Source organism: Felis catus, chromosome D1 (genome assembly GCF_018350175.1).
Source record: "Felis catus isolate Fca126 chromosome D1, F.catus_Fca126_mat1.0, whole genome shotgun sequence".
Classification (NCBI taxonomy): Eukaryota; Metazoa; Chordata; class Mammalia; order Carnivora; family Felidae; genus Felis; species Felis catus.
In genome coordinates, this window is record NC_058377.1 from 33,966,567 (window position 1) to 33,993,093 (window position 26,527).

The following is a 26,527-nucleotide window of genomic DNA, read 5'->3' on the forward strand; positions in this document are numbered from 1 at the left end:
CTTTGTTGACATTCAATTATTCCTCACATTGTTTTATTACCTTTTCAATTCGTCTGCAGAATCTGTGCTTATGTTTCCATTTTTTCCTCTTACTTTTTTATATCTGCTTTCATGTTCAAGATCGCTAGAGATGTAGGACTCTTTTTGTAGTCTTTTAAAGGACCAATATTTGGATTTGTCCATTTCCAATTGTGCTTGATATTTGTTTGTAATTTAATTACTTTTTGCTTTTATTATTACCATCTTTACTCTCTGTTAAGTTTAGTTTCATGTTCCTTTCCTAACTTCTTAAGATAGATGCTTAGGTCTTTAATTTCAAGTTTCACTTTCCTTTTTTTTTTTTTTTTAAGTTCATTTATTTTGAGAGAGAGAGACAGTGCATGTGCAGGGGAGAGAAAGAGAGAGGAGAGAGGGAATCCCAAACAGGCTCTTTACGTTCTCAGCATGGAGCCTGAAGATGTAGGGCTCAATCCCATGAGATCATGACCTGAGCCGAAATCAAGAGTCGGTTGCTTAACTGACTGAGTCACCCAGGGACACCTCTACTTTGCTAATGTAAGTACTTAGAGCCGTAAATTTTCCTTTAAGTTCTGGAATACAGGGAGATATGTTAAATTATTCTATGATATTGGATTCACATATTTTTTCTTCTAAAACTATTAATTTTTATTTTGTATATTTTGAGGAAATATTATATGTACAGATCAAAATTTTTATGTTTGTTTGATCACCTTAAGTTTGTATTATATAGTGATCACCTTTATGCTTCTTTTATGGTCTATTTTTCTAGGTGCTCAACATCAGGGAAATACAAATCAAAACCACAATGATATACCACCTCATACCTGTCAGACTGGCTAAAATTAACAGCACAAGAAACAACAGGTATTGGAAAAAATATATATATATATATACCTATATATATATATATATATATAGGTATATATATATATATATATATATATATATATATATAGTTTATTTATTCTGAGAGAGAGAGAGAGCACGTGTATGAGTAGGAAACAGATGGAGAGAGAGGGAGAGAGAGAATCCCAAGCTGACACTGCAGACCCTGATAAGAGACTCAATATCACAAACCATGAGATCATGACCTGAGCTGAAATCAAGAGTCAGACGCTTAACCAACTGAGCCGCCTAGGCACCCCATAGTTCTGAAACTGATACTGTTAAACACGTTTTTTGTTGTGCTTGTACTTAAATGATAAATCTTTAGCTTCCAACTTTCCTATTTTCTTATGCTTTAAACATATCTCTTATAAGCAGTTGATTGCTAGATTTTTATTTTAGTTCAATATTTATACTAATATCTTAATGATTAGGATACCTTTACTAAATTATTTCATGGTTTCTGTTTATCCCTCACTTTCTGTATATATATATATGTATAATACATATGTATATATATCATATTATTGTTTTCATATCTTTGTCTTTTTTCCCCTGAAGCTTTGAGGTTAAAAGTATTATTGTTTTATGTGACAACTTTTGTTTACTTTTACCTACATATTGATACCTTCATTACTTTTCATTCTTTGTTGTACCTCAACCACCTGGGTTCACTTCCTGTTTGGGACTACCTTAACTAAAGCCTTACATTGGACTTTTCAGGCCACCTAGGTAGTATAAATTAGGGTTACTGGCCCTTAATTACAACACTTAAGTGGAAGACTTGCCCTTTCCTTTCAGAACTAAGACACAAAATCGATCATTTTTTTAATGGTTTTCTCAGTGGATTGATTTATATAAAGTTCAGTTTTATGCTGCAGTGGTACCAATTTGTGGGCCTAGTCTTACCAGGAGCTTGCCCTAAGCTTTGTCTTTTTCCTCCTCAGCCCACCACCAATTTGTGAAAACCAATGCTCAATGTCAGCAAATGCCTTGGAAGTGAAAATCAGATTCCACGCATGGCTTCATCACTAAAATAAGCTCAGATCTTGGCTTTAACATTTCTTCCTAACTTTCTTGCTAGCTCATTGATAAAATCAAGAAATTTAAATCATATTTATTTATATATTTTATATTTCAGTCATCATTTAATTTAAGAAGATTGGTTTAGTTTTCTGTTACATAAAACTTATATATAGATTTTAAAATTATGTAATAAAAGTAGGATGTCCAAGAATAGATGTAATTGAGTCTTTCAAAGACTACTTTTTGGCTACTAAATTAAGTATAAATTCAAACTGTCTTTCTAATTCTCAATAATTTGTCCTCAGCTATTCAACCTTTCCAGCTTATTTCCATTTCTATAAAATGTGTACCATGGCCATATAATAGTACTTAACTTTTCACAAAAGTGTCCTGGATTCATGACTGCTTTTGCAAATTCCGAATGGTCTTTGTAAAATACAATCCACCTCTACATGTCAAAATCCTAATCAAGGACTGACCATTTCAATGTTTATTATTTTTACTTTTGACAGAGAGAAGGAGACAGAGCATGAGCGGGGGAGAGGCAGAGAGAGAGGGGGACACAGAATCTGAAGCAGGCTCTAGGCTCTGAGCTGTCAGCACAGAGACCAAAACAGGACTCAGACTCACAGACCATGAGATCATGACCTGAGCCGAAGTCGGAAGCTCAACCTACTGAGCCACCCAGGCACCCCAAGGACTAACCATTTCAAATGACAGTTCATCCCAGTTTTCTCTCACCTTCCATCAAGATTTTATGTTCTCTTTTCTTAACTATTGAAGTTTATTTATTTATTTAGTTATTTATTTAGTTATTTATTTATTATTATTTTTTTTATAGTGGAATAGACCAAGAATTGGTTTTGAATCCAAAGAGAATTCGGCTCTCTTTCTGATTTTCTAATTTCTTTGTGACTCATTTACTTTATTTAAAACAGAAATGTTTATATCTTCCTTACAATATTACCTTATTGTGAGGATTGAAATAAAGTAATGCAGACATAAAAGAGCCAGTTCTCAATAAAGGGTAGTTATTTTATTGTTATTTTACCTAATAATAATAGGTACCTAAATAATACTTACATAATGTATATTAAGTATCCTGTGTTAATAAATCTATGCATTATTACCTTAAATATCTTGTGTTATAGTTATCTATGCATTAGTTTTATTGCCTATTAGGCATATGCCTCCTTTGAGAATGGGAGTATCTGTTACTTATCTTGGTATGACTGGCATAATGTCTTACATTTAATATTTAATAATTTTTGTTTTCACTAAATGAATTTAATAGAAAATTACTAGATATTATAGTATTAGGGAAAGGAGAAGTGGAGCTACCATTTACAATTAGAAAAAGAGAGAAACAAAAATAAATTGGTACCCTGAAACCTCCTGATACAACTAAAAACATAGAACTCATCCTATATTTTTATATCTATCTGTCATCTATCTATCTATCTATCTATCATCTATATATTCATAAATAATTCTGTTACCCAAACAAAATAAGCATGCTAATGATAAAATTTGTTTAAGTTATTTTTTTTTAATTTTAGAAGTTTATTTATTTATTTTGAAGGGGAGAGAGAGAGTGGAAGGGGGGAGAGAGGAGGGAGGGAGAGAGACAGAGAGAGAGAGAGAGAGAGAGAGAGAGAGAATCCCACACAGGCTCCACATTGTCAGTGCAGAGCCCCATGCAGGGCTATATCTCAAGAACCATGAGGTCATGACCTGAGCCTAAATCAAGAGTTGGATACTTAACTGACTGAGCCACCCAGCAGCCCTGAGATTATTTTTTATGAAAATGATCTGCAGGTTGTTTTTCACTGTCATCAAGGTTATTAGGTCTATGCCTTAATTTTGTAACCAGCCCTCTAATTCCCATCATTAATCAACCATAGTTAAATTAGATTGTGATTTATGCAAAAACTGAAAAGAAGTGACTATGTAACTCTCAAAGGAAGCTAAAAATCTCCGTTATAAAATACTTTTTTCTAAACATTCTCAGAATCTTCTCTCTTCACTATTTTATATTCAATGAAGAGTCACTTGGGGAGATAATAGGATCAGTCACCAACTTGTACATAGATACTTGAATTCCCATGTATTTTAGATGTTGTTTGTATTAAGGACAAATTAAGCTGAAAGTTGTAGTCTGGGGGGCTTTTGGATAAGAAAAGTCTTTAAACAATTAATGGATTGTTCAAGTTGTGCCTATGTGGAAAGCATAACCAGGCACCTTGTGCAGCAATTTATAGTAACTGGGGTAAATGAACCATAGTCAGAAGTAAAATTTATGAACTGTTTGTTAAATTGGTAATTAGCTAGAGATGCAATGCTACAAACTGGAGGTGTTCATAGCGCAACAGAGCCAGGATTATCTTGTAGTTTACAGTTTAAATTAACTGACTTCTTTAGTGTTATCTCCCTTGTGAGTTATGGTCTGTCTTGTTACGTATAACATTCTTTTTTTTTTTTTTTTCAAGTGGAAACAAGAAAAACTGGTGGTAAGATCAGGAAAAAAAGGTGAAGACTTTTGAAAAGAAATCTTTATAGATTTTCTGGAATCTTAAACTTGGGATATATGAGCAACAAATAATTAAAGACATTTTACATGCACATCTTCTGTGTTCAAATGGATATCGTCAATTTGAAGGTTTGAGATCAAATGTTATATTATCTAAACATACTGTTAAGAGTAGAATGTTTGAAAATGTGAGAATCCCTTTGTTTGTCCACTTGCATTCAACTATTTGGCATGGTGTGAGCACATTGTTACTCAGTAAGTTTGAATTATTTGTGCTTATTCATTGTCTAATGTAGATCAAGTTTAGAAACACTGAATACCTCTCAAAACAATGGAGATCTACAAGGGGAAAAGTATAAAAGCACAGCCAAGAAACATCCTATAATGCAATCTTTAGAATTATTTTGTCAATAGCATCTGATCAATTGATTAATGTGTAATTGATAAAAAGGACAATAAATATTTCTTATAATTAGATGGCCAATCAACATCAATGTAGTCTAACTTACCACAGAGTAAGATGTAGAAAGAGAAAAGTAAAAGTAAGATGAAATTTTGGCCACTGTGTCTTAGTTTTTCAGTTTGCATCTTTTATTGGAAGTAAAATTAGATTTAAATTAAGTTCTTTATTTGGAAGGTTTTCTGGCCTTTTGTGAGGGATGTGTGTGTGTGTGTGTGTGTGCACTCACGTGTGTGTGTGTGTGTGTGTGTGTGTGTGTGTGTGAAAATAGCTGATAAAGTTGATCATACAGCTTTTTAGTACAAACTGGGGAGCTAAATCTTTACCACATAAAAGGAAGTCTATCACTATTTTTCATGTAGATTGAAATGCAGCATCACTGCTAAACAATTTGATTGCTATAATCATCATAGAATCATTGACTAGCAGCAAGCTTGGCTTTAAAGCTCAGCTTTGTGATGGGCGACTTTAACAAGTCACAATCTCTTTGAGTTTATAACTGAAAACTTATATGTCAAAGATGGCAATATCTAAATAACAGGGTTGTGAACTGGCACATATTGAAACTAAATTAAAAGTTAGAAGTTGACATATCATTTATCTAACTTCCCACTAACTCAGCTTCTTAGCAATTATATCAGTTTGAGCATTTTCAATAATGAGAAAGTATAAGACAGTCTTTTCCTTTGAGTTAGGATTTCAAATGTCATCGAGATTGACCAACAAGCTATAAGGAAAGGAGGAGAGAGAAAGCAAGGGACGTTTGAGTACAGGTTATCAGGTGAGAAAATGAAGAACCTGTTTGAGGGAATTGTGAGCATCCATGCAGTTTGAGGTTAGAAAACTTAGGGTTTTTTCGGAGGAGGGCAGAAATGAGTAGAGACAGACACATGGAGAGAGAAAGACAGCTGACCAGTTAATAAGGCAGGTATAGACTCTGAACTCCATGTTGGTAGTACCCTGTGTGTTTCATTCATAACTCTGTTCCTGGCACCAAGCACTGACATATATAGGCACTTAAAATATTAGATAGAACCATATGAAATTTTTGTTATTCACTCATTTCTAACAGACAAAAAATGTCAATTTCATATAGTTCAACCTTATATTTGCCAGATGGATTAGTGAATAAATGTGGAAATAAAATGGAGAATTTCAAATGTACTCATGAATTATGGTTGTATTCAATAGAAGATTCAGATCAGTAGCTTCAGCAAGAGGATGACACACTCAAAGCTGTGCTTTGGTAAGATTCCTTGGGCTATAGGGTGAAGCATGGTTTATATGGGGAGAGAAAATGGACACAAATGAAAACTGTAATTTAGGATGTTTGCTACTTGAGACATGTTAAGGGCCTAAACTCGGGCATTGTCAAAAAGAAAAGGAAAGAAAGGGAAACCCAGGGTACAATGGTTAACCATATGCTTCATTTCATTTGAAAATCTAATTTTCCACTGAGTGAAGGTATGTTCAATTGGCCTGTTGATTGAAATGATGGTAGAATAAGAGAGGGGCCTATTCTTATAGAATTACAACTGAATCTCTAGGGTAAATTACATAAATTCTTCTACAATACACCTCTAAAAGATTAGGCCAAGAAGCTTGAATTGTTTTCAATACCAAGTAGTTTTTCTCTCTGAAGATGGAAAAAAAAATGTTGCAGGAGGATTAGTGTTTTTTATCTTTTCATATGTTCTGATCAAATCTAAACTATTTGAATTATGTGATTAGAAATATATTATCTTAAGAAAGTTCCTCCTACAACACTACAAATTTGTGGTGTTTACCTTAACTTTACTTACTGATTATAAGGACAGTGCATAAAAATTATATACAATTTCTTTGTGTATACAATTCTATGTGAATAATTATAGACAATAATTACATATAACTTGTAAAATACAGAAAAGCACAAAATTAGAATTATACATAATCCATCTCTTAGAGATAACTTATGAATAGTGTATACTATATTGATAGTCTCTGTGTTTTATACTTTTGTGTTCCCATGTTTACAGGCTTGGTTTTATCTGTTGGAAATGTTCTTAGTTTTCCTTGTCTCCCTTTGGTATTTCTGTCAGTGTCCCAGAGTCTTTTCCTCAGACATTAATCTTGACACCAGTCAGTTGAACAAACCCATGTCAAATTGTTCTGAGGTCAGTAGGGCTCTATGCAACTCATTCAGACTGAGGCAAAATATTGCTTCCCACCTCTCACATCTTATGTAGAGGTAATGTGCCTCCTGGAAAATTTGAAACAGTGCATAGCCCCTCTGGCCAGAAGTAGTACATAGAATTATATGATTGCCAGTATCCATGGATTTCAATATTCTTCATTTATATTCAATATTTTTTCATTTATATCACTAATTATTGACATCATTGCTTATTTATGAATCACTTAAATCCTAGCATTTATATCTTCTCTCCTCCTATTTATTTATGAATCACTTAAATCCTAGCATTTATGTCTTCTCTCATCCTATTGCTGGATTCATAATCTCCAAATTTATTTTGAATTATTGTGGATAGAATAGGGATAGTAATAGTTTGCCACCTTAAAGAGTGGCTTCCATGTAATAGAGGTTTTCAAGTCAAACATTGTAGTGAGGCTCAGTTACTGAATTTGGTGGATATGGAAATAAAGCAGAGGTTAGTGAAAGACTCCCTCTACCAGCTCTTACATTGATTTTGTTGAGTTTCAGAGGTCCAGGCTTGAAACAAGCTATTGATCATTTCTTAATTGGGTCCATTTTATTTGAAAGGGTGATTCTTCTTAGGAGCCAAGAATTTGTTGATCTATATCTATAATTTCCAATGCTGCTATGACTGCATTTTTCCTCTTTTGTGTTTCTACTGGCATTTTAAAAGGAAGGTGGTGAAAGTAAATTAGTCAGAGCCTTCTGCCATTAGTTTTCATGGAAACCAGGAAGTCAGCTTCCTAACCTCATCACAATGAATGTGAGGCCATTTTCTTCTCATCCCCTTAAACTTGGTGGAACTTTGGAATAGCGAGTAAGAATCCTCAAGTGATAACATATCGTATATTGTAAGCTGTTCATAGGTATTAAATCTTATGAAGACAGTTATCAACCTTCTCTTCCTTTAGATAAATAATGTCATTTTGATCATTTTATTCCTTTGAAGCATAGATTTTAATCTACAAAGGAAGTGAACTGATATACTCTTGGTATATGAAAGCTCATTTTCTCTCATTATATAATTTATTAGACACTGAAAAAAAAAACAAGATACCTAGGGTCTACATTGTTTTATGTTCTTAATATGTAAAAGACATTGTCACAGAGGAAACAACAAAACAGCTTGTTCATTAGCAAACACAGCATGTAGGTGGAAACAAAGGGACAAAAACAAGACTCTAATTATCCCCATGAATTCTTCTTCTTCCTTTGAAAAAGAAGACCCTATTTTCCCCTCAGTAACAATGTCCTTTAGGGCCTGCACTACAAACATATTTTTCCATATGTCTATGAGTCAATATGTAAGCCTGATAATTTTTGCCTAATAAACACAACATGAATTCCCACTAGAAGCCAACTAATGGGTACTTCAAGTGCAATTTTCTGTGTGTGTTAAATGAATAAGTTGAAAACTTCATTGTTCTGAAGCTCCTTTGTTGAGCAGGGGAATATTACAAGGGATTTTGGACAGTACCATAAAAGAGAAATTACACTATAATCCTGTCCCTTCATAGGATAAGTTTTATTTTTTTGGATGCAGGATTTCTTTAGCACCCATTTGGATTATAGTCCATATTTCTAACACTGGTATCCCCCTCTGCCTAGAAATGAAAATTTGTACTTTAACCATTTTAATATTTCAATAATTGTAAATAATTTTTAAACATGAATGGCACATTCCATGGGGTTCAATAATAATTTATATATGTGCAAATGGAAAGGAAACAAAACAGAACAATAAAAACAACAACAAAAACTGTGTCTTAACCAAAAACTAAGTATTTTTCATTTTAGCCAAGATTGTCTTTGCCCACAAAAAGTACAGGAAATTGAACATGTAATAATGAAGGCTTAATATTTGTGCACTGCTGGAGTGCTTCTGGGTGATTATATTTTAACAAAAGTTAATGGCTAAGTAATGGAAATAATGAGCTGAAGTGAAAATCCAATATAAGTTTGATGAGCAGAACATTTTGAATGAAAATATACTAGAGGAGAAAATCTCCATGGAACATTTCACATCTTAGTACTCCTGGAGCTTATTAGTTTAGTATGAAAATGGACATGACTGATTAAGAAATCTAAATGAATGTGTGCTAGTGATCTTTAAAAGTGATGGGGCAAATGTGAAGTTTCCTTAAAAGAAAAAAAAAAGAGAAAGAGTAAAAAATCCTTTAAAAGCCTTTTCTGTTTCCATTAACTCTCCACATACATTCACATACATTCATGGCCTATAATACTGATTACAGAAGTAAATGTTCAGTCTGCTATCAGAAACTATCCAAGAGATATTGAACTAGGAGTAGGTAAGGTTGATGAGAATGGTCATGCCATAAATGATGAGAAGTGAAGATTTCAGGCTCTGATGGACAAAGAATATCACTTTAGAGGCACAGATTTAATGAACAGCACATTTATCACATGGAGACTCCTTTAATCCTAGATAATAACTTAAATCTCTAGAATTCATTCTAGAATTACTGGAGAAAGAAAAAGGGAGTGGTAAAACTTTCCAGAACTATTAGCAACAAAAATATATGTCAGTATTCAAAGGTTCAAAGGCTCAACTGATTCCACCATCATCACCACCACCACTAACCATCAGCAGCAACAGCATCATCATCACAAATAACATTCATTGAGCGTTTATTAAATGCTATACACCAGCCAGTGTATTTTACAAAATTTCATTCAATTCTCACAATCCAATGTGGTTAGTGTTTTGAATTCTAGTTTTATAAGCAAAAAATACATTAATTAATTAATTAAGCAACTTGTTGAAAGCTCATAGTTTTCATGATAAGCCAGGAAATGAAGTCTTGATTTATACACTGGATTATATACTATTACTCACAATGTTGAAGTGCTTCATAAATTATAAGTGCTATAGCAGTCATCATCATTGTCAATAATAATGTGACTTACTATTTAAGCATCAATTCATACTGAACATTCTGTGATATAAACAAGAAATAACTACAAACCACTCACAAATTCTAATATAACTTATTTTAAAATATACTTTAGGTGCATAATTTAGGACCAAATGAATGAAATATTTTGAAATATATTTTGATAACAACTTGTTTGTTAATCAAAATTCTTCTAAAAGTCATATTATGCTCTAGTTATTACCTACTGGACTGTAATTTTTAGGATAATGATTTATATACTTCCTTAGCAGAACAGATAAATACAAGAAAAGAAAAAAAAAAGACAAAGAAGATCCCCTTCCAAAACAAACCAAACAAAATCTGAAAGATTCAATCAAAATTTGACAGAAAAAGAAAAGTCAGTATGTAATTTGACATTCTGTTGATAAAACAAATGATTAACTGTTAACTTCAGTTGTTACAACATTGCATTTACAATTTAGAGTTAAATTGCTATTGACCCAAGCTTTCAATTCTTTTATTTTGAGGTTCTGACTAGTTTTCAGATAATTAAATGATATTTTTCTGCAATTAACATCTTTCATTACATTTTTATGCTATTGCTATGGACATAATTTTTGCATTTTATGCATTTAAAATGTTTTATTTTTCATATTTACATGTTTCTTTTATAATATATATTATTTTAACTCCTTTCTTCCAATATAATACTAATCTCTATATGTCCATATAGGAAATTGCCATTTGCTGTTTCAATCTTTAATTTGAAGTGATCCAAAATAACTGTGAAAATTGTGAATGAAGGACAAGACTAATTCATTTAACATTTCTTATTAGAAGAATAACCTACAGTTATTGGGGGTTGGGTGATTGGGGAACCTATTTGATGTAGATCACATGAATGGTGAATATACTTGTATTCCAAGGAAATAAAACATGATTTGAATTTGTAACCCTAATGTGAAATATGCAAGACACAAAGATATCAAACCCTTAACAGTTTTCTAACATCTCCACTTAAATTTTTATTTGCAACTCTTATCAGTTGGTGTGCTTTATAACAGAGAAGTGACCTAAAATTTCTATAAGAAAATAAAGTGTCATATGAAACTGAAATTCTATTTAAGAATGTATAATATATACATTGGAAATTTTAATTTTCAAGTTTCTATTCATATGTTTGGCATGCAATTTTTTCAAATATCTACATATGTCTTCTTACATTACTTTATGGAATTCTTTCTATTATTATTTAAGTCTTAGCCTTTTATTTTAATACTTGATGCTTAATATTTTTAAATTTCTATTTAGATTGTATTTTTAATGAAACCTGGAACTGCAAAATAAGGTAACATACTGTACATTAGTAAAGACAATATTTTTCAAGTGTGCCTGTCAATTTTAAGTGTAAAAATGCCTCTGTAGTCATTAAATTAAATCAGTTTATAAACATAAACATCTAGATCAGAGTTTACAAACATAAACATACAGATCAGAGTAGCAAAAGGCTGATTAAATGTAGCCCAGTCTTGCTTTTACTTGAATAAATAAAAACACAAATATTTCACATTTTAGCCTCCTTCCTGAATAGCACTTTGACCAGAGTTTTTGACATCTGGAAAACTGAGTGATCTGAGTTTGAAGCCAGTGTATATGTCTCACTAACCTGAAGGGATAGCAGTGAGGAGAAAAGGAATCAAGAAAACTGGAAAATTCACAAACTGTTTTTCAACTTCTGGAAAAAAAAAGTTTAGTATGTTTATATTTGTTGTAACAGAAAATTCATTAATCCTGTTCCTTTCTCAATACATTTGCTTTAACAAATGAGATGATATCTAATTTTTTAAACTCATCAGTGATGTCTATGTATATTTGCTGAGGAAAATTCTCTGGTGGTGAACTGAAATAAATAGGATAAGACTCGCATGCCACCCATGAACAACACAAATAATGCATTTCAAATGTAGTGGTTTGTACCAATATGGCAAATACATTTTGATGATATAAAAATCTTTGATGCATTAAAAAACATGATAAACTTTTTGATATAATTCTACAAAAATATTTTCTTCTGCTTTAATAAGGGTTGTGCCAGGTTTTGTATTTGTTTGTTTAAATTTCTATGAGCAACAATACAAAAAATTCAATTCAATCATATGCATTTTAACCATATATACACATATTTATGATTTTGTACCTCCCACCCTGCCTGAATAACAAAGATAAATTCTCTTTCAAAACAAGACGATCAGTATAACCCATTTTAATTATAGATGATCACCCTTTTCAGGCATCATACATCATCCTTGGGCCTGAACTGAACCAATTAGTCTGTAAGTTACTTCATCTGAGACAGGAAATTTAAATCAGTGATTCTCAGATTAGAAGGGGAAAGAAAAATTTCTATAGTAAATTTTCAAATATTTCAAAATATTCCAAAATTACCTAAAGAATTATTCAAATGGATCCCTAATACTGACATCAATTAATTTTTCTATATGATTACTTAGATCCAGACAGATATAAAACAAAGCATGACCTGCTTATCCTTATCGATAAAATGATAAATAACACTTTAAAACAACCTATGCAACCTCATTTCAACATATTAGAGGATATTATTTTCTCAAAGCTGAATCATCATTTACAACACAAATATGGTAATAATTAATAGAGCATGGGCTTTTGAACTTGGCAAACACAGTCCTATGATGGTTTGATTCTCTCATCATTTTTTTCCCATTTGTACTACTGTGATGTCCTTTGGTTTTGCTTACCAAAACCAAATCTGTACACATTAAATATTCCTCTGAACATTTCTCATTTGTCTATGGCAACTGAAGTAATTCTATATTATTTTGCCTCAACGAGATTGAAAAAAGAAGTACAAACCTAGACACAAATCTTGCCTGAGAATACTCTGCCATAAAGTGATTACCCAAAAGATTCATGTTTATATCATTTAAATATTAACAGTAAAGTAAATAATTATAGATAACTTGTGAATCTCCAAATCTGCAGACCCTAAATGAAAGCAAAAATAACTAGTTTAATCAAAGTGTGTGATTTCTTCATAACCTGGTGAAATTCCCATCACTACTGAAACACCATGGAGGCAAAGAAATCTGATCATATTGAAGTAGAAATCTAAATTCTTTTTAATTGCTATATAGACAAACCATATTTTAATTTGTTCATGAAATATAGTTCATTATAACTGCAAAAACTCTTTCTTGTATACTCTGTCTGTATCACCTGAAACTTCAAAAAAATGTTTGATGTTAAGAGTTTGAATTATGAAATAGACTTCTAACCTTTTATTCTCTCTAACTGCTTTGTCTCCCTTCTTCCAAGAAATGGTTGGTTTTGGAGAGCCTTGGGGTTTGCACTGTATGATGACTTCTTGGTCTTTGGTAATAATTATTGTTTTCTTCATTTGATTCAGTGCAAAAGTAGGAGCTGAAGCTATGAAAAAGAAAATGTTAATTCTACCAGAAGTAATGATAATAAATCAAAAATTTTCAACTTTTCTGTGATACATTTTTCTTTCTTTTCTTTTTTTTTACTATTTAATTTATTATTTTTTTATTTTTTAAAATTTACATCCAAATTAGTTAGCATATAGTGAAACAATGATTTCAGGAGTAGATTCCTTAATGCCCCTTACCCATTTAGCCCATCCCCCCCTCCCACAACCCTTCCAGAAACCCTCAGTATGTTCTCCATATTTATGAGTCACTTCTGTTTTGTCCCCCTCCCTGTTTTTATATTATTTTTATTTCCCTTCCCTTATGTTCATCTGTTTTGTCTATTTAAGTCCTCATATGAGTGAAGTCATATGAGTTTTGTCTTTCTCTGACTGACTAATTTCAGTTAGCATAATGCCTTCCAGTTCCATCCACGTAGTTGCAAATGGCAAGATTTCATTCTTTTTGATTGCCAAGTAATACTCCATTGTGTGTATATATATATATATATATATATATATATATATATACCACATCTTCTTTATCCATTCATGGGATACATTTCTAATAAAACCACAGGTTATCTACACATGCAAAAGGCACTAACTCAAAATTTAAACATATAATTATTAGCAGATAATGGTTTCATATTATGTGGGGCCCACAGACAGACTGTTTCAAAAAATGACATGCTTTAATTATGATTATCAATTTTAATTTTGAAACACTAATATGAGCACCTTGAACAAAAGGTGAAGGTGCTGGCAAGAAAGTCTATTTGGGGCTTCCTTTGGAAAAATAGAGGTTACATGTAGAGAAGGTAATCCTGTGTCATCCACTTCCTATCTTGGAGTTTTACTGCATATTTTACTTTAACATTATACAAAATTAACTGTAGTTGTTTTAAAATACATTTAAAAATCAAATTATTTAAATTTCAATTAAAAATTTCACTTCATTGGTAGCAATTATTCAATTAGGTCTGATACTTCATTAATATTAATATTGCTTTCACTCGATTTTTGTGAAGATACTTTTGATTAGTTCCCCAAGTAATTCTGGTGGGCAGCTGTGGGTTGAGGACCCTGGACTAAAAGAACACATGACATAGAGACCAACACACACACACACACACACACACACACACACACACATTTTTGAATCTAAAAGAGAACCTGGGAGATATGTCTACGAGTCTACTGTATCTGAGGCATTTATTTTAACCAATTTGACATAATTATTTTATGTCCATTATACAGCAGTATAATGCATGGCACAAAACATTAAAAGATATGTATATAACAAAAAAGATATGTGCTTGTAATTGAGAGGAGATAAGAATTGATAGAGAAAAGGAGGAAGGAGTTAAGACAGTGGAGAAATAGGAGGACCGGGATTTTCCTCATCTCTCAAACACAGCTGTATTGAGCTCATATCACTTGGAACACCCAGGAAATCGATATGCAGAGTTGCAGAAAGACTTCCACAGTTGGACGGAGACAACTTGGAAGGATCGAGGTGTGGGTATGTGAATTGGGGGAGATAAAACAGCATAGGCATGGAGGGGATGAAACCCTTTCTGTAGAGAGACAGAGGAAAGGTTGTGAAAGTGCAGCATTGAGTTAGCACAAGAGGAAAACCTCTCTGGACCACAGACTGGGGAAGGAGAAATATGGAGAATGTCATTTTTTTTTCTGTTTGTTGTTGTTGTTGTTGTTGTTGGGGTTTTTTTTCAAACAGCTCTTCAAACTGAAACTTGGAGCTTTCAAAAGTGCGCAGCTTTTTCCAGAGTGAAGCCAGGAGACATGGTGTGCATTCCTGGGGAGAAAGGACCTGACCCCAGAGCACATAGTGCAGTGTAGCGATCTCTTGGTGCACTGGGATAGAGCAGGTCGCTTCCTGGAGTACTTTGGAAAGGTGGTTTATTGCCTCCACCAGGACAAAAGACCCTGCAGGTGCCAGCCAGTGGTCTTTTATCTGCAGGTTGGAGAGACTCCACTCTGGAACAGGGGAGAGTTGGGTCCTTTACGACTTTGATTAGCCTAGCACCTAGAAGGTGCAGAACTGTGGAGCAGGGAAAACTGACTGCCTGAACAGCATGGTTTGAGGTCCCTGGTATGGGGAGAAGAGCCTGGAATGTCACCATTTTTCCCCTCAGCATCAATATGGTGGGACTTCAGAGAGAAGCCCAACAGCCCCCAGTGGAGGCAGGGCAAAACCCTGCCCCTCTGTGCCTGGCAAGTGCTTATTTACTGGAGCAAGACTGACTCATCCAATGCAGCCAGCCTCTCCACCAGAGCAGCACAGCCACCATTCCCAGGTACCAACAAACTGTTTTTCTCTTTTATTATTTTATTTACATTTTCCTTCCCTCTTCCTTTTTTTTTTTTTAAATCAGGCTTATAGTTTCTGATTTATTTTTGGTCAATTCTTATTCATGCGTTTTCAGGCACTTTCATTCTATCCTTTTTCCATTGCTTCTCTTTCTTCTTTATTTTCATTTATCCTTGTCTGTAATTAGCCTCATGGTTTTTTGATTCTCTTTTTTTTCTCCCCTTTCATTTTTCTTTTTTTATGAGGTCAAGGTTCCCTTCTCTTTCTTTCTTTCTTTCTTTCTTTCTTTCTTTCTTTCTTTCTTCTTTCTTTCTTTCTTTTTATTTTCCAGGGTTACTTCAACAAACAAATCAAAACACATCTGATTGAAAGTCCAAACATTCCACTACTACAAGTAAGGAGGAGCTCTGCAGAGGACTGACTGGTGGGATAGAGCAGCCAAAACATAACAATAGAGTGCAAACAGCATTCACCAAAAACACTTTCTGGAGTGCCAGGCCCTGGACAATGTATGACTCCCTTTTAATATAATAGTACTCTCAGGTGCAGGACACATAACAAGCTTTTAAGACATGCAAAAGATAGAAACTTAGCCAAAATGACAGTACAGAGGAATTCTCCCCAAAAGAAAGGTCAAGAAAAATCACAGCCAGAGAATTGCTCAAATCAGATATAAAAAATGAATCTGAACTAGAATTCAGAATAACAGTGATAAGACTCATAGCTGGGCTTAAAAAAAGCATAGAAGACACCAGAGAAACTCTTGCTGCAGAGATCAGCAGAACTTGTCAGGATGAAGCAAAAATGCTATAACTGAGATGCACAATAAACTAGATGCAGTGACAGCAAGGATGGAAGAAGCAGAGGAGAGAATAGGTGAAATAGAAGATAAAATTATGGAAAAAATGAAGCTGGAAAAAAAGAGGGAAAGGAAATTACTAGATCATAAGGGGAGAAATAGAAAACTAAGTGATTCCATGAAACAAAACAATATCTGTATCATAGGAGCCCCAGAAAAAGAAGAGCCAGAAAAAGGGGCAGAAGGTTTATTTGAACACATTATAGCTGAGAACTTCCCTAATCAGGGGAAAGAAACAGGTATCCAAGTCCAAAAGGCATAGAGATTGCCCTTCAAAATCAACAACAAACAGGACACCATGACATATCATAGTGAAACTAGCAAAATAAATAAATAAATAAATAAATAAATAAATAAATAAAGAATTCTGAAAGCAGCTAGGGACAAAAGGTCTTTAACCTACAAGGGTAGACACATAAGGTTAGTAGCAGACCTCTCCACTTAAACTTGGCAGGCTAGAAAGGACTGGCAGGAAATATTCAATGTGCTGAATAGGAAAAATATGCAGCCAAGAATCCTTTATACAGCAAGGCTGTCATTCAGAATAGAAGGAGAGATAAAGACTTCCCCAAACAAACAAAAACTAAAAGAGTTTGTGATCACTAAACAAGCCCTGCAAGAGATCCTAAGGGGGACTCTGTGAATCGAAAGCAGCAAAGACTACAAAGAACCAGAAAACATCACAACAAATATAAAATCTACAGATAAAAAATGTCACTAAACTAATATCTTTCAATAATCACTCTGAATGTGAATGGACTAAATGCCCCAATCAAAAGACACAGGGTATCAGATCATTAAAAACAAACAAACAGACAAAAAACAAAGACAAAAACAAAAACAAAACAGATCTAATTACCAAGTATATGCTGCCTACAAGAGACGGATTTTAGACCTGAGGACACCTGAAGATTGAAAATGAGGGGATGGAGAATCATCTATCATGCTAATGGACATCAAAAGAAAGCCAGAGTAGCCATACTTATATCAGAAAACTAGATTTTATTTTTTATTTTCTTACAATTTTTTAATGTTTATTTTTGATAGAGAGAGAGAGACAGAGCATGAGTGAGGGAGGGGGCAGAGAGAGAGGGAGACACAGATCCAAAACGGGCTCCAGGCTCTAAGCTGCCAGCACAGAGCCCGATGTAAGGCTTAAACTCATGAACCATGAGATCGTGACTTGAGCTGAAGTCAGATGTTTAACTGACTGAGCCACCCAAGTGCCCCAAGACAAACTAGAGTTTAAAACAAAGATTGTAACAAGAGATGAAGAAGGGCATTATATCAGAATTAAGGGGTCTATCCAGCAAGAAGAACTAACAATTGTAAATATTTATGCCCCCAATGTGATTCCCAAATATATAAATCGATTAATCACAAACATAAACAAAACTATTGATAATAATACCATAATTGTAGGTGACTTTAATACTTCACTTATAGCAATGGACAGATCATTTAGGCAGAAAATCAACAAGGAAACAATGGCTCTGAATGACACATTGGACCAGATGGACATAATAGATATATTTAGAACATTTCATCCTAAAGCAGCAGAATACACATTCTTCTCAAGTGTACATGAGACAGTCTCCAAAATACATCACATATTGAGTCACAAAGCATCTTTCAATAGGTAAAAAAAGATTGAGATCATCCCATGCGTATTTTCAGATCACAATGCCAGGAAACTTTAAATCAACCACAAGAAAAAATTTTGAAAGCCCCCAAATACATGGAAGTTAAAGAACATCCTACTAAATAATGAATGAGCTAACCAGGAAATTAAAGAAGAAATTAAAAATTACATGGAAGCAAAGGAAAATGAAAACATGACAGGCCAAACCCTTTGGGATGCAAGCAAAGGCAGTCCCTAAGAGGAAAAGACATTGCAGTTCAGGCCTATCTCAAGAAGCAAGAAAGATCCCAAATATACAACCTAACCTTACACCTAAGGGAGCTAGCAAATGAACAGCAAATAAAGCCTAAAGCCAGCAGAAGAAAGGAAATAACAAAGATTAGAGCAAAAATCAATGCTATCAAAACCAAAAATACAGTAGAACAGATCAATGAAATTAGGAGCTGTTTTTTGAAAGAATAAATAAATTGATAAGCCCCTAGCCAGACTTCTCAAAAAGAGAGAGGACTCAAATAGATAAAATCACTAATGAAAGAGGAAGATCACAACCAATACCACAGAAATATAAACAATTATAAAATAATACTCTGAAAAATTATATGCACTGGAAAATCTTTAAGAAATGGACAAATTCCTAGACACACACTACCAAAACTCAAACAGGAAGAAATAGAAAATTTGAACAGACCCATAACTAGCAAAGATATTGAATCAGTTATCAAACACCTCCCAACAAATAAGAGTCCTGAACCGGATAGCGTTCTACGGGAATTCTACCAGACATTTAAGCAGGGTTAATACCTATTCTCTCAAACCGTTTCAAGAAATAGAAATGGAAGGAAAGTTTCCAAACTCATTCTATGAAGCCAGCCTTACCTTGATTCCAAAACCAGACAAAGACCCCACTAAAAAGGAGAATTACAAACCAATATCTCTGATGAGGAAGGATGTAAAAATTGTCAAGATACTAGCAAATTGAATTCAATAGTACATTAAAAGATCATTCACCATGATCAAGTGGGATTTATTCCTGGATTGCATGCTGGTACAATATTAGCAAATCAATCAATATGATACACCACGTTAACAGAAGAAAAGTATAAGAACCATATAACCATGTCAATAGATGCATTCTTTCTTGATAAAAACCCTCAAGAAAGTTGGGATAGAAGGAACATGCCTTACCATCATAAAAGCCATATGTGAAAGCCCACAGCTAATATCATCCTTAATGAGGAAAAACAGCTTTCCCCCTAAGATCAGGAACACGGCAGGGATATACACTCTCACCACTCTTCTTCAACTTAGTGTTGGAAGTCTTAGCCTCAGAAGTCAGACAACAAAATGAAATAAAAGGCATCCAAATTGGCAAAGAAGAAGTGAAACTTTAGCTCTTTTCAGATGACATGATACTCTACATGGAAAACCTGAAAGACTCCACCAAAAAAACTGCTAGAGCTGATCCATGAATTCAGTAAAGTCATAGGATATAAAATCCATGTACAAAAATCGGTTGCATTCCTATACACCAATAGTGAAGCAACAGAAAGAGATATCAGGGAATTGATCCCATTTATAATTGCACCAAAAAACATAAAATACCTAAGAATAAACCTAACCAAAGAGGTAAAAGATCTGTATGTTGGAAACTATAGAAAGCTTATTAAAGAAACTGAAGAAGACACAAAGAAATGGAAACCATTCCATGCTCATGAATTGGAAAAACAAATATTGTTAAAATGTCAATACTACCCAAAGCTATCTATACATTCAATGCAAACCCTATCAAAATAACACCAGCATTCTTCACAGAGCTGGAATAAACAATCCTAAAATTTATATGGAACCAGAAAAGACCCTGAATAGCCAAAATAATGTTGAAAAAAACCAAAGCTGGAGGCATCAGAATCTCAGACTTTAAGCTGTAGTACAAAGCAATGATCATCAAGACAGTATGGTATGGGGCGCCTGGGTGGCTCAGTTGGTTGAGCGTTTGACTTCGGCTCAGGTCATGGTCTCATGGTTTGTGGGTTTAAGACCTGCATCAGGCTGTGTGCTGACAGCTCAGAGCCTGGGGCCTGCTTCAGATTCTGTGTCTCCCTCTCTCTCTGCCCCTCCCCTGCTCGCACTCTCTCTGTCTCGCTTAAAAATAAATAAACATTAAAATATTTTTTAAAAAGACAGTACAGTAGGGGCACAAAAATAGACACATAGATCAATGGAATAGAATAGAGAACCCAGAAATGGACCCACAAATATATGGGCAACTAATGTTTGACAAAGCAGGGAAGAGTATGTAATGTGAAAAAGACAATCTCTTTAGCAAATGGTGCTTGGAGAACTAGACAGCAACATGCAGAAGAATGAAATTGGACCACTTTCTTACACCATACACAAAAGTAAATTCAAAATGGATGAAAAACCTAAATTGAGACAGGAAGCCATCAAAATCCTAGCCTACTAGGCTAAATAACTTTGTATGCCTACTAGGAGTAGAACTTATAAGAGGTACTTTTGAAAATATGTCTAGTGAATGAGAAAAGGACACATTTGAGAATATTTCTATGTAAACAATTAAGACTGAATTAGCTTCTTCATCCAGAAATATTGGAGTGTAAGCTGACATGAAAGTACATTCATATTTGATTGGTTATACTGCAGGAGATGGAAATTTGGGCTCCTGTATCTACTCTAAGTGGGTTTATCACAATGTGGAGAAGTTCTAAGTGCAAACATTCATAATTCAATAAGGTGATTTATAGAATGTTACATTTAGCTGATATGTAAGTGGTAAGTTTCCAGATTCCTGGGATCTTGGGTATTTCTGTTAATATTGTGCTATGGGAATTTTAGTGCAGAGCAAGAAAGTACACTTGGGCTCCTACCCACCTTGGGAGACAGTGAATTTTGATCACTCAAGTCTCTTTCTTTGTATTACAAATATCCCAGAGCAAAGTTTAGGAAACTAGAATGCAAAAAAGTAAAATCCATTCCTGTGGCCCAAACATGTTCCATTGAGTAGCCTGTTCCACTGGATGGAATCTTTCTTGTGGTACTTAAATAATGAAGTGCTAGTGTCCTGGTTACACTACTATCAAGGGTGTAACCCTCTGAGACAGCTGGGCTTAGTCTCAGAAAGTCTTTCCCTTTCAGGTAAGGCTAATAATGGTAGATACCCCATGATGAGAGGGTGCTTTACCTCACTCGGAGTGCTGCCTTTCCCTTGGAATGTTGTCTTGCCTATTGGTAAGTAAGAGCTGTGTGGGTAAATATTAGCATTGCTATGGAAGCAGGGAGAGGCTGCTAGAAATCGGCATTATGATCCCCTGCCCTCAAGATATTATTTTATGAAAATTAACAATCTCTTACATGATTTTTATATACCATAAAAAAGATAGTGTGTAAACCTATTAAAACTAAAGTTGAAAAGACCTTATAAAAGAAGTGATGGGACAAACTGTATGCAATGTAAACTTGTCCTGCAAAAGCTTAAAAACATATATCAGGAAAACATATCATTTCTTTTAAAGTAATAAACTAGATTTTTACAATTACATCATAAAACTTCAGTATGGTAAGAATTAAAGCATGAAAAGAAGCAACACATTTTTCCTATTTATTTACTTAGATTGCATACCTAGAATCTTCAGCTCAGCACTCGCAAAAATGGCTCCATATTTATTTTCGGCCAAACACTGATACATTCCAGCATCTGATTGATTCACGTTGTGGATCATCAATACTCCATTAACCATCTCAATCCTATTCTGTAATAAAATAAAAATAAATAGATAAATAAAATGAATAAATCATACAGATTTTGCAGTTACTCTCTTCTAGGCCGAGGGAAAGAAGCCTCCGATGAATGCAGTTGAACATTATTTGACAAGTTAATAACACAAATTTACTGTTCATTATTTTATGATAAAATGTCTTTTGTAAATTATAACTATTTCTTGGTCAAAAAAGACATCATAACAGTATTTTACTGTAGTTACTCTTAGGAGTTTTAGTTTCAGTTTTGTTTTTATACTGAGCAGTTTTTTTTTTTTTTGATATACTAGATCAGCCTGTAAAATATAATTAGCAGATAATGCTTTTGGTTGAGCTCATTTTACATAAGAAGAAGGGGTTCACATGTGGAAAAAATTGTGACTGTAGACAAATAAGATCAAAGTTAAAACCAGCCCAGGTCAAACGAAGAACCCTTTTGCTAGGAGCACCTGTGTGGCTCAGTTAAGTGTCTGACTTTGGCTTAGGTCATGATATTGTGGTTTGTGGGCTGAAGCCCTGCATCGGGATCCATGCTGGCAGTGTGGAGCCTGCTTAGGATTCTCTCTATCCCTCTCTCTGCCCTTCCCCTACTCACACTTTTTCTCTCTCTCAAAATAGATAAATAAACATAAAAATAAAAAAGAATCCCTTTGTTATATTAATGTGATCAGAAGTTTACCTTTTCTCACTTCCTGACAAACTAAAACAAATAAAAAAACTGCCCTGCAACTGGATTCTGTACAAAATTATTGACCAAAAAATATAAACTCATTATCAGATAAAATTTAATATAGAACTCAGAAAACCGAGCATGTGCAAACTGAGGTAAACTGAAGCCAAGAGCTCATTTCAAAAACAAATTTGAAATTTAAAATGCTGTTAAGGTATCCTGTCTACTTAATGCCAAACAAATAATTCTTTCAATTTTAGTGATCAGTGGTTTAACTATCAACAGAGATGCCAAGTAAGTCTACATAATTTTCAAAATAAGCCCATTCACTTTGCAACAGTATTATCTGCCAGTGGAATTTAATTTACTGGGATGCTGCAAGAAAATATGACCAGCATAGTCTTTTCTCAAGGTTTATCTGGTATCTCCAGGAAATTAGAGAGAAAGAGACAATGAATCAATGACTCAGGATTCTCACACCCTCAGTTTTAATGGCTCTATAGTTATTTGTATTTCTGTATTCGTTTTCTGTAATTGTGTTTTGTTTTGGCCTAACCGGTTTTATAAGAGAATGTTGGAGCTGGATGGGACTGTGGGGATGATATGATCGAATCTCTTCATTTTATAAAGGAGCGAACTGAAGCCCAAAGAGGTGAATGACAGACAAGAGACCTCTTGGTAGTGGTAGGACCTGGGCATAATCTGTGTTCGGAATTTCAACCTCATATACCACCCTTCCATTTTTGGCCATAAATAGTGAACTATTCTCTCCTTGCCCTCCTTTCTGCAAAGGCCATACAAGGGAGTTGGCTAAAATTATTACCATCATTTTAAAACTAAACAGTAATTGGGGCGCCTGGGTGGCGCAGTCGGTTAAGCGTCCGACTTCAGCCAGGTCACGATCTCACAGTCCGTGAGTTCAAGCCCCGCGTGGGGCTCTGGGCTGATGGCTCAGAGCCTGGAGCCTGTTTCCGATTCTGTGTCTCCCTCTCTCTCTGCCCCTCCCCTGTTCATGCTCTGTCTCTCTCTGTCCCAAAAATAAATAAACGTTGGAAAAAAAAAAAAAACTAAACAGTAATTGATTTATTTTCAAATCCAGTACATGTTTCAAAAATATGCAGAGTTACTAAAAAAAAAAAAATTAGTTTTTTAAATCCTTTTAAGTAGGATGTCACAGAACCTGTCCAAGATACAGAAAGCTAGGATTCTATAATAGTCTCGTCTCTCACCAGATACATGATCTTGGACAAGTCACTTTACTTCTGGGGCAAATTCCACCATCTGCAAAGTGACACAACAAGCTAGATGATATCTAAAAGTCAGCTAAAGACAGCAATGAATCTATGATAATAATTGATATTTTCCCATGAATTTATAGGATCAAATAAAACTTAAACAAACAACATGTTCCTCAAAAATTAATGAGGTAATTAAAAAGAAAATTTTAGGGGCGCCTGGGTGGCTCAGTCAGTTAAGCGTCTGATTTTGGCTCAGGTCATGATCTCGCGGTTCGTGAGTTCGATCCCCGCGTCAGGCTCTATGCTGACAGCTTGGAGCCTGGAGCCTGTTTTGGATTCTGTGTCTCCCTCTTTCTCTGACCCTCCCCCATTCATGCTCTGTCTCTGTCTCAAAAATAAAAATAAACGTTAAAAAATTTATTTATAGATACATTTTATTTCTCACTCCACTACATTAGGAGGCATATATAAGCAATGACTTTCAATAAGACAAAAGGAGGATAGTTTGTCATATCCTGTGTGAAATCCTGTTAAAATTACACTGGAACAGATTAACAGTTACCAGCAGTACCTGAGGCAAGAGGGACACTCCATTCTTCAGCCAACGGTATGTGGGCCGGGGTTTTCCAGTAGCCTTACATTCCCATCGGAGAGGGCTCCCACTGTCCAACTGAGTGTCATTCAGTTTTTCTACCCAGTGTGGATAAGCTGTAAGCGTTTAAGAATTAAAGATGGATGACTTCATTTTTCAAACACTTTACCAAATTCAAAATTCATGTGGAAATATTACTTGCATTAATTTTTTTTATCAATTCACATAATTGTAGGTATTCGGAAGAAACACAACATTGCATTGCACACAGAACTCTATTTCCTGTGTAAAAAGATATAGCAGTGATAATATTTTGATAATTTAAAACACTTTTGTAAGCTAGGTCAAGTATGTCTTATTGTTTTACCCAACTTACAGCAAGTGGCTACAGTCTCCCCAAGGTATCAGAACTTGTTTAATAGGAAATCAAGTACTTAGAGGCATCCTTTTTTTCCACACATTGAGGCAGCGTTAGTGCAAGGTGATATAATACAAAAAGACCGTTTATTGAATAATTGCTTTGCTTTTTTATTTTTGTTTTTTTCTAAAATAAATTGAATTGCATAGGAAAAATAATTTGTTAATTCAAATTTCTCTTGGTGTAAAATTTTTTATATATTTATTAACATTCTTCAAAACTTTTTAAAATCCTTTTTCAAAATTACAGCAGAGAAAAACTACTTTATCAAGAAAGAGATAATGTACTTGTTTACAACCTGTAAGACACAAAATAGTGTCTTTCCTCCATTGGATAATTTTTAAAATAAAACTACTGAAAACAAATGACTCTTTGTCCACAAAAACACTGAAAAAACTGAAACAATAGTTATAAATATTGAACAATTATTTTTCTCTAGCAAATTTTTTGGCATTAACCTATAACATATTTTACTTTGTGACAGTGAGGACTTTGATCACTGATTCATTCACTTCATACTATTTAGTCCTCTTGGTCTTAGAAGTTATTAAGGATATAGGAGCATCTATGTCATTTCTTTTTTAGGAGTTTATATTGTGGTAGAGGAAGTCTAACGTCAATGCTATAGGATATGGTAGCACAAGAAAGGAAAGAAGATGTACTAAAGAAAACTGCACCTGAATACTAGAATAGTGGGTCTAAAGGGACAATAGTGGGTCCAAAACCTAAGCAGTTTAATAGGGAGGAAACAGAGGGAGAGAGAAAGAACTCTCATTTATTAATCGCTAGTCCTAGACACTGAGCTACATTATCAATTAATCCCTGTTACATCTATCCTGAAAACAAACATTTAATTTTATGAATCAGGAAACTTTGGCTCAGAGAGGTTAAAAAAAAATTTACCCAAGGTCACACAATTAATAAGGCATAGAAACCACATTCAAAGTTAGATATTTCTGACTCCAGGCAGCATACAATTATTTCATTCTACTCTGGCAGATTAAAAAATGAATTGGAAGCATTTATTGCATTCCTAGTGTGTTTTGCCTTCTCCTGATCTCTGAATGGGAATTTTGTTTTCAATAGCTCATTGGTCTTCTAGATACTGTAAGGAGCCTTATTTTGGCATATTCAGAATTTGTAGGCCTTTGAACACATTCTGTGATCCAACATCAACATCTATTTCAATATCATCAGCCTAGGAGCTATCAAGCAAAAATCTTGCCATGGTGAGCTTCAAATATTAGCTTTCATGACTTTCATGCCTGTCTTTTAAAATGAGTCCCTTTTTAGTTATCTCTCATGCATGCTAAAAATGCTGATAGGAATGGTAAGATACAAAAGTAACATTAAACTCTACTTTCTCATTGGGGCTTTCTGTGAACTTTACTACCTTGCTTTGCCAGTCTACTTCATACTATTCATGATCCTTGTAATCCAATCACACAGGTTTACTGTCTCCTAAGAACACCTTGCATCTTCTTCAAATTGTTAAATCCACCTGGAATGTTCTACTT

General features: G+C 34.2%; 1 protein-coding gene across 2 annotated transcripts in view; it reads right to left on the reverse strand.

Annotated features, from left to right (window-relative positions):
- Positions 1-26,527, reverse strand: part of CNTN5 (contactin 5) — a 1,399,046-nt gene that overhangs the window by 290,885 nt on the left and 1,081,634 nt on the right. For both annotated transcript variants that reach the window (XM_045038579.1, XM_023239314.2), the window contains 3 exons: positions 24,572-24,708; positions 21,956-22,085; positions 13,331-13,481 (listed from right to left, as the gene is read on the reverse strand). In XM_045038579.1, the coding sequence (XP_044894514.1) occupies positions 13,331-13,481; positions 21,956-22,085; positions 24,572-24,708 (418 nt within the window). The remainder of the gene's footprint in view (positions 1-13,330; positions 13,482-21,955; positions 22,086-24,571; positions 24,709-26,527) is intronic.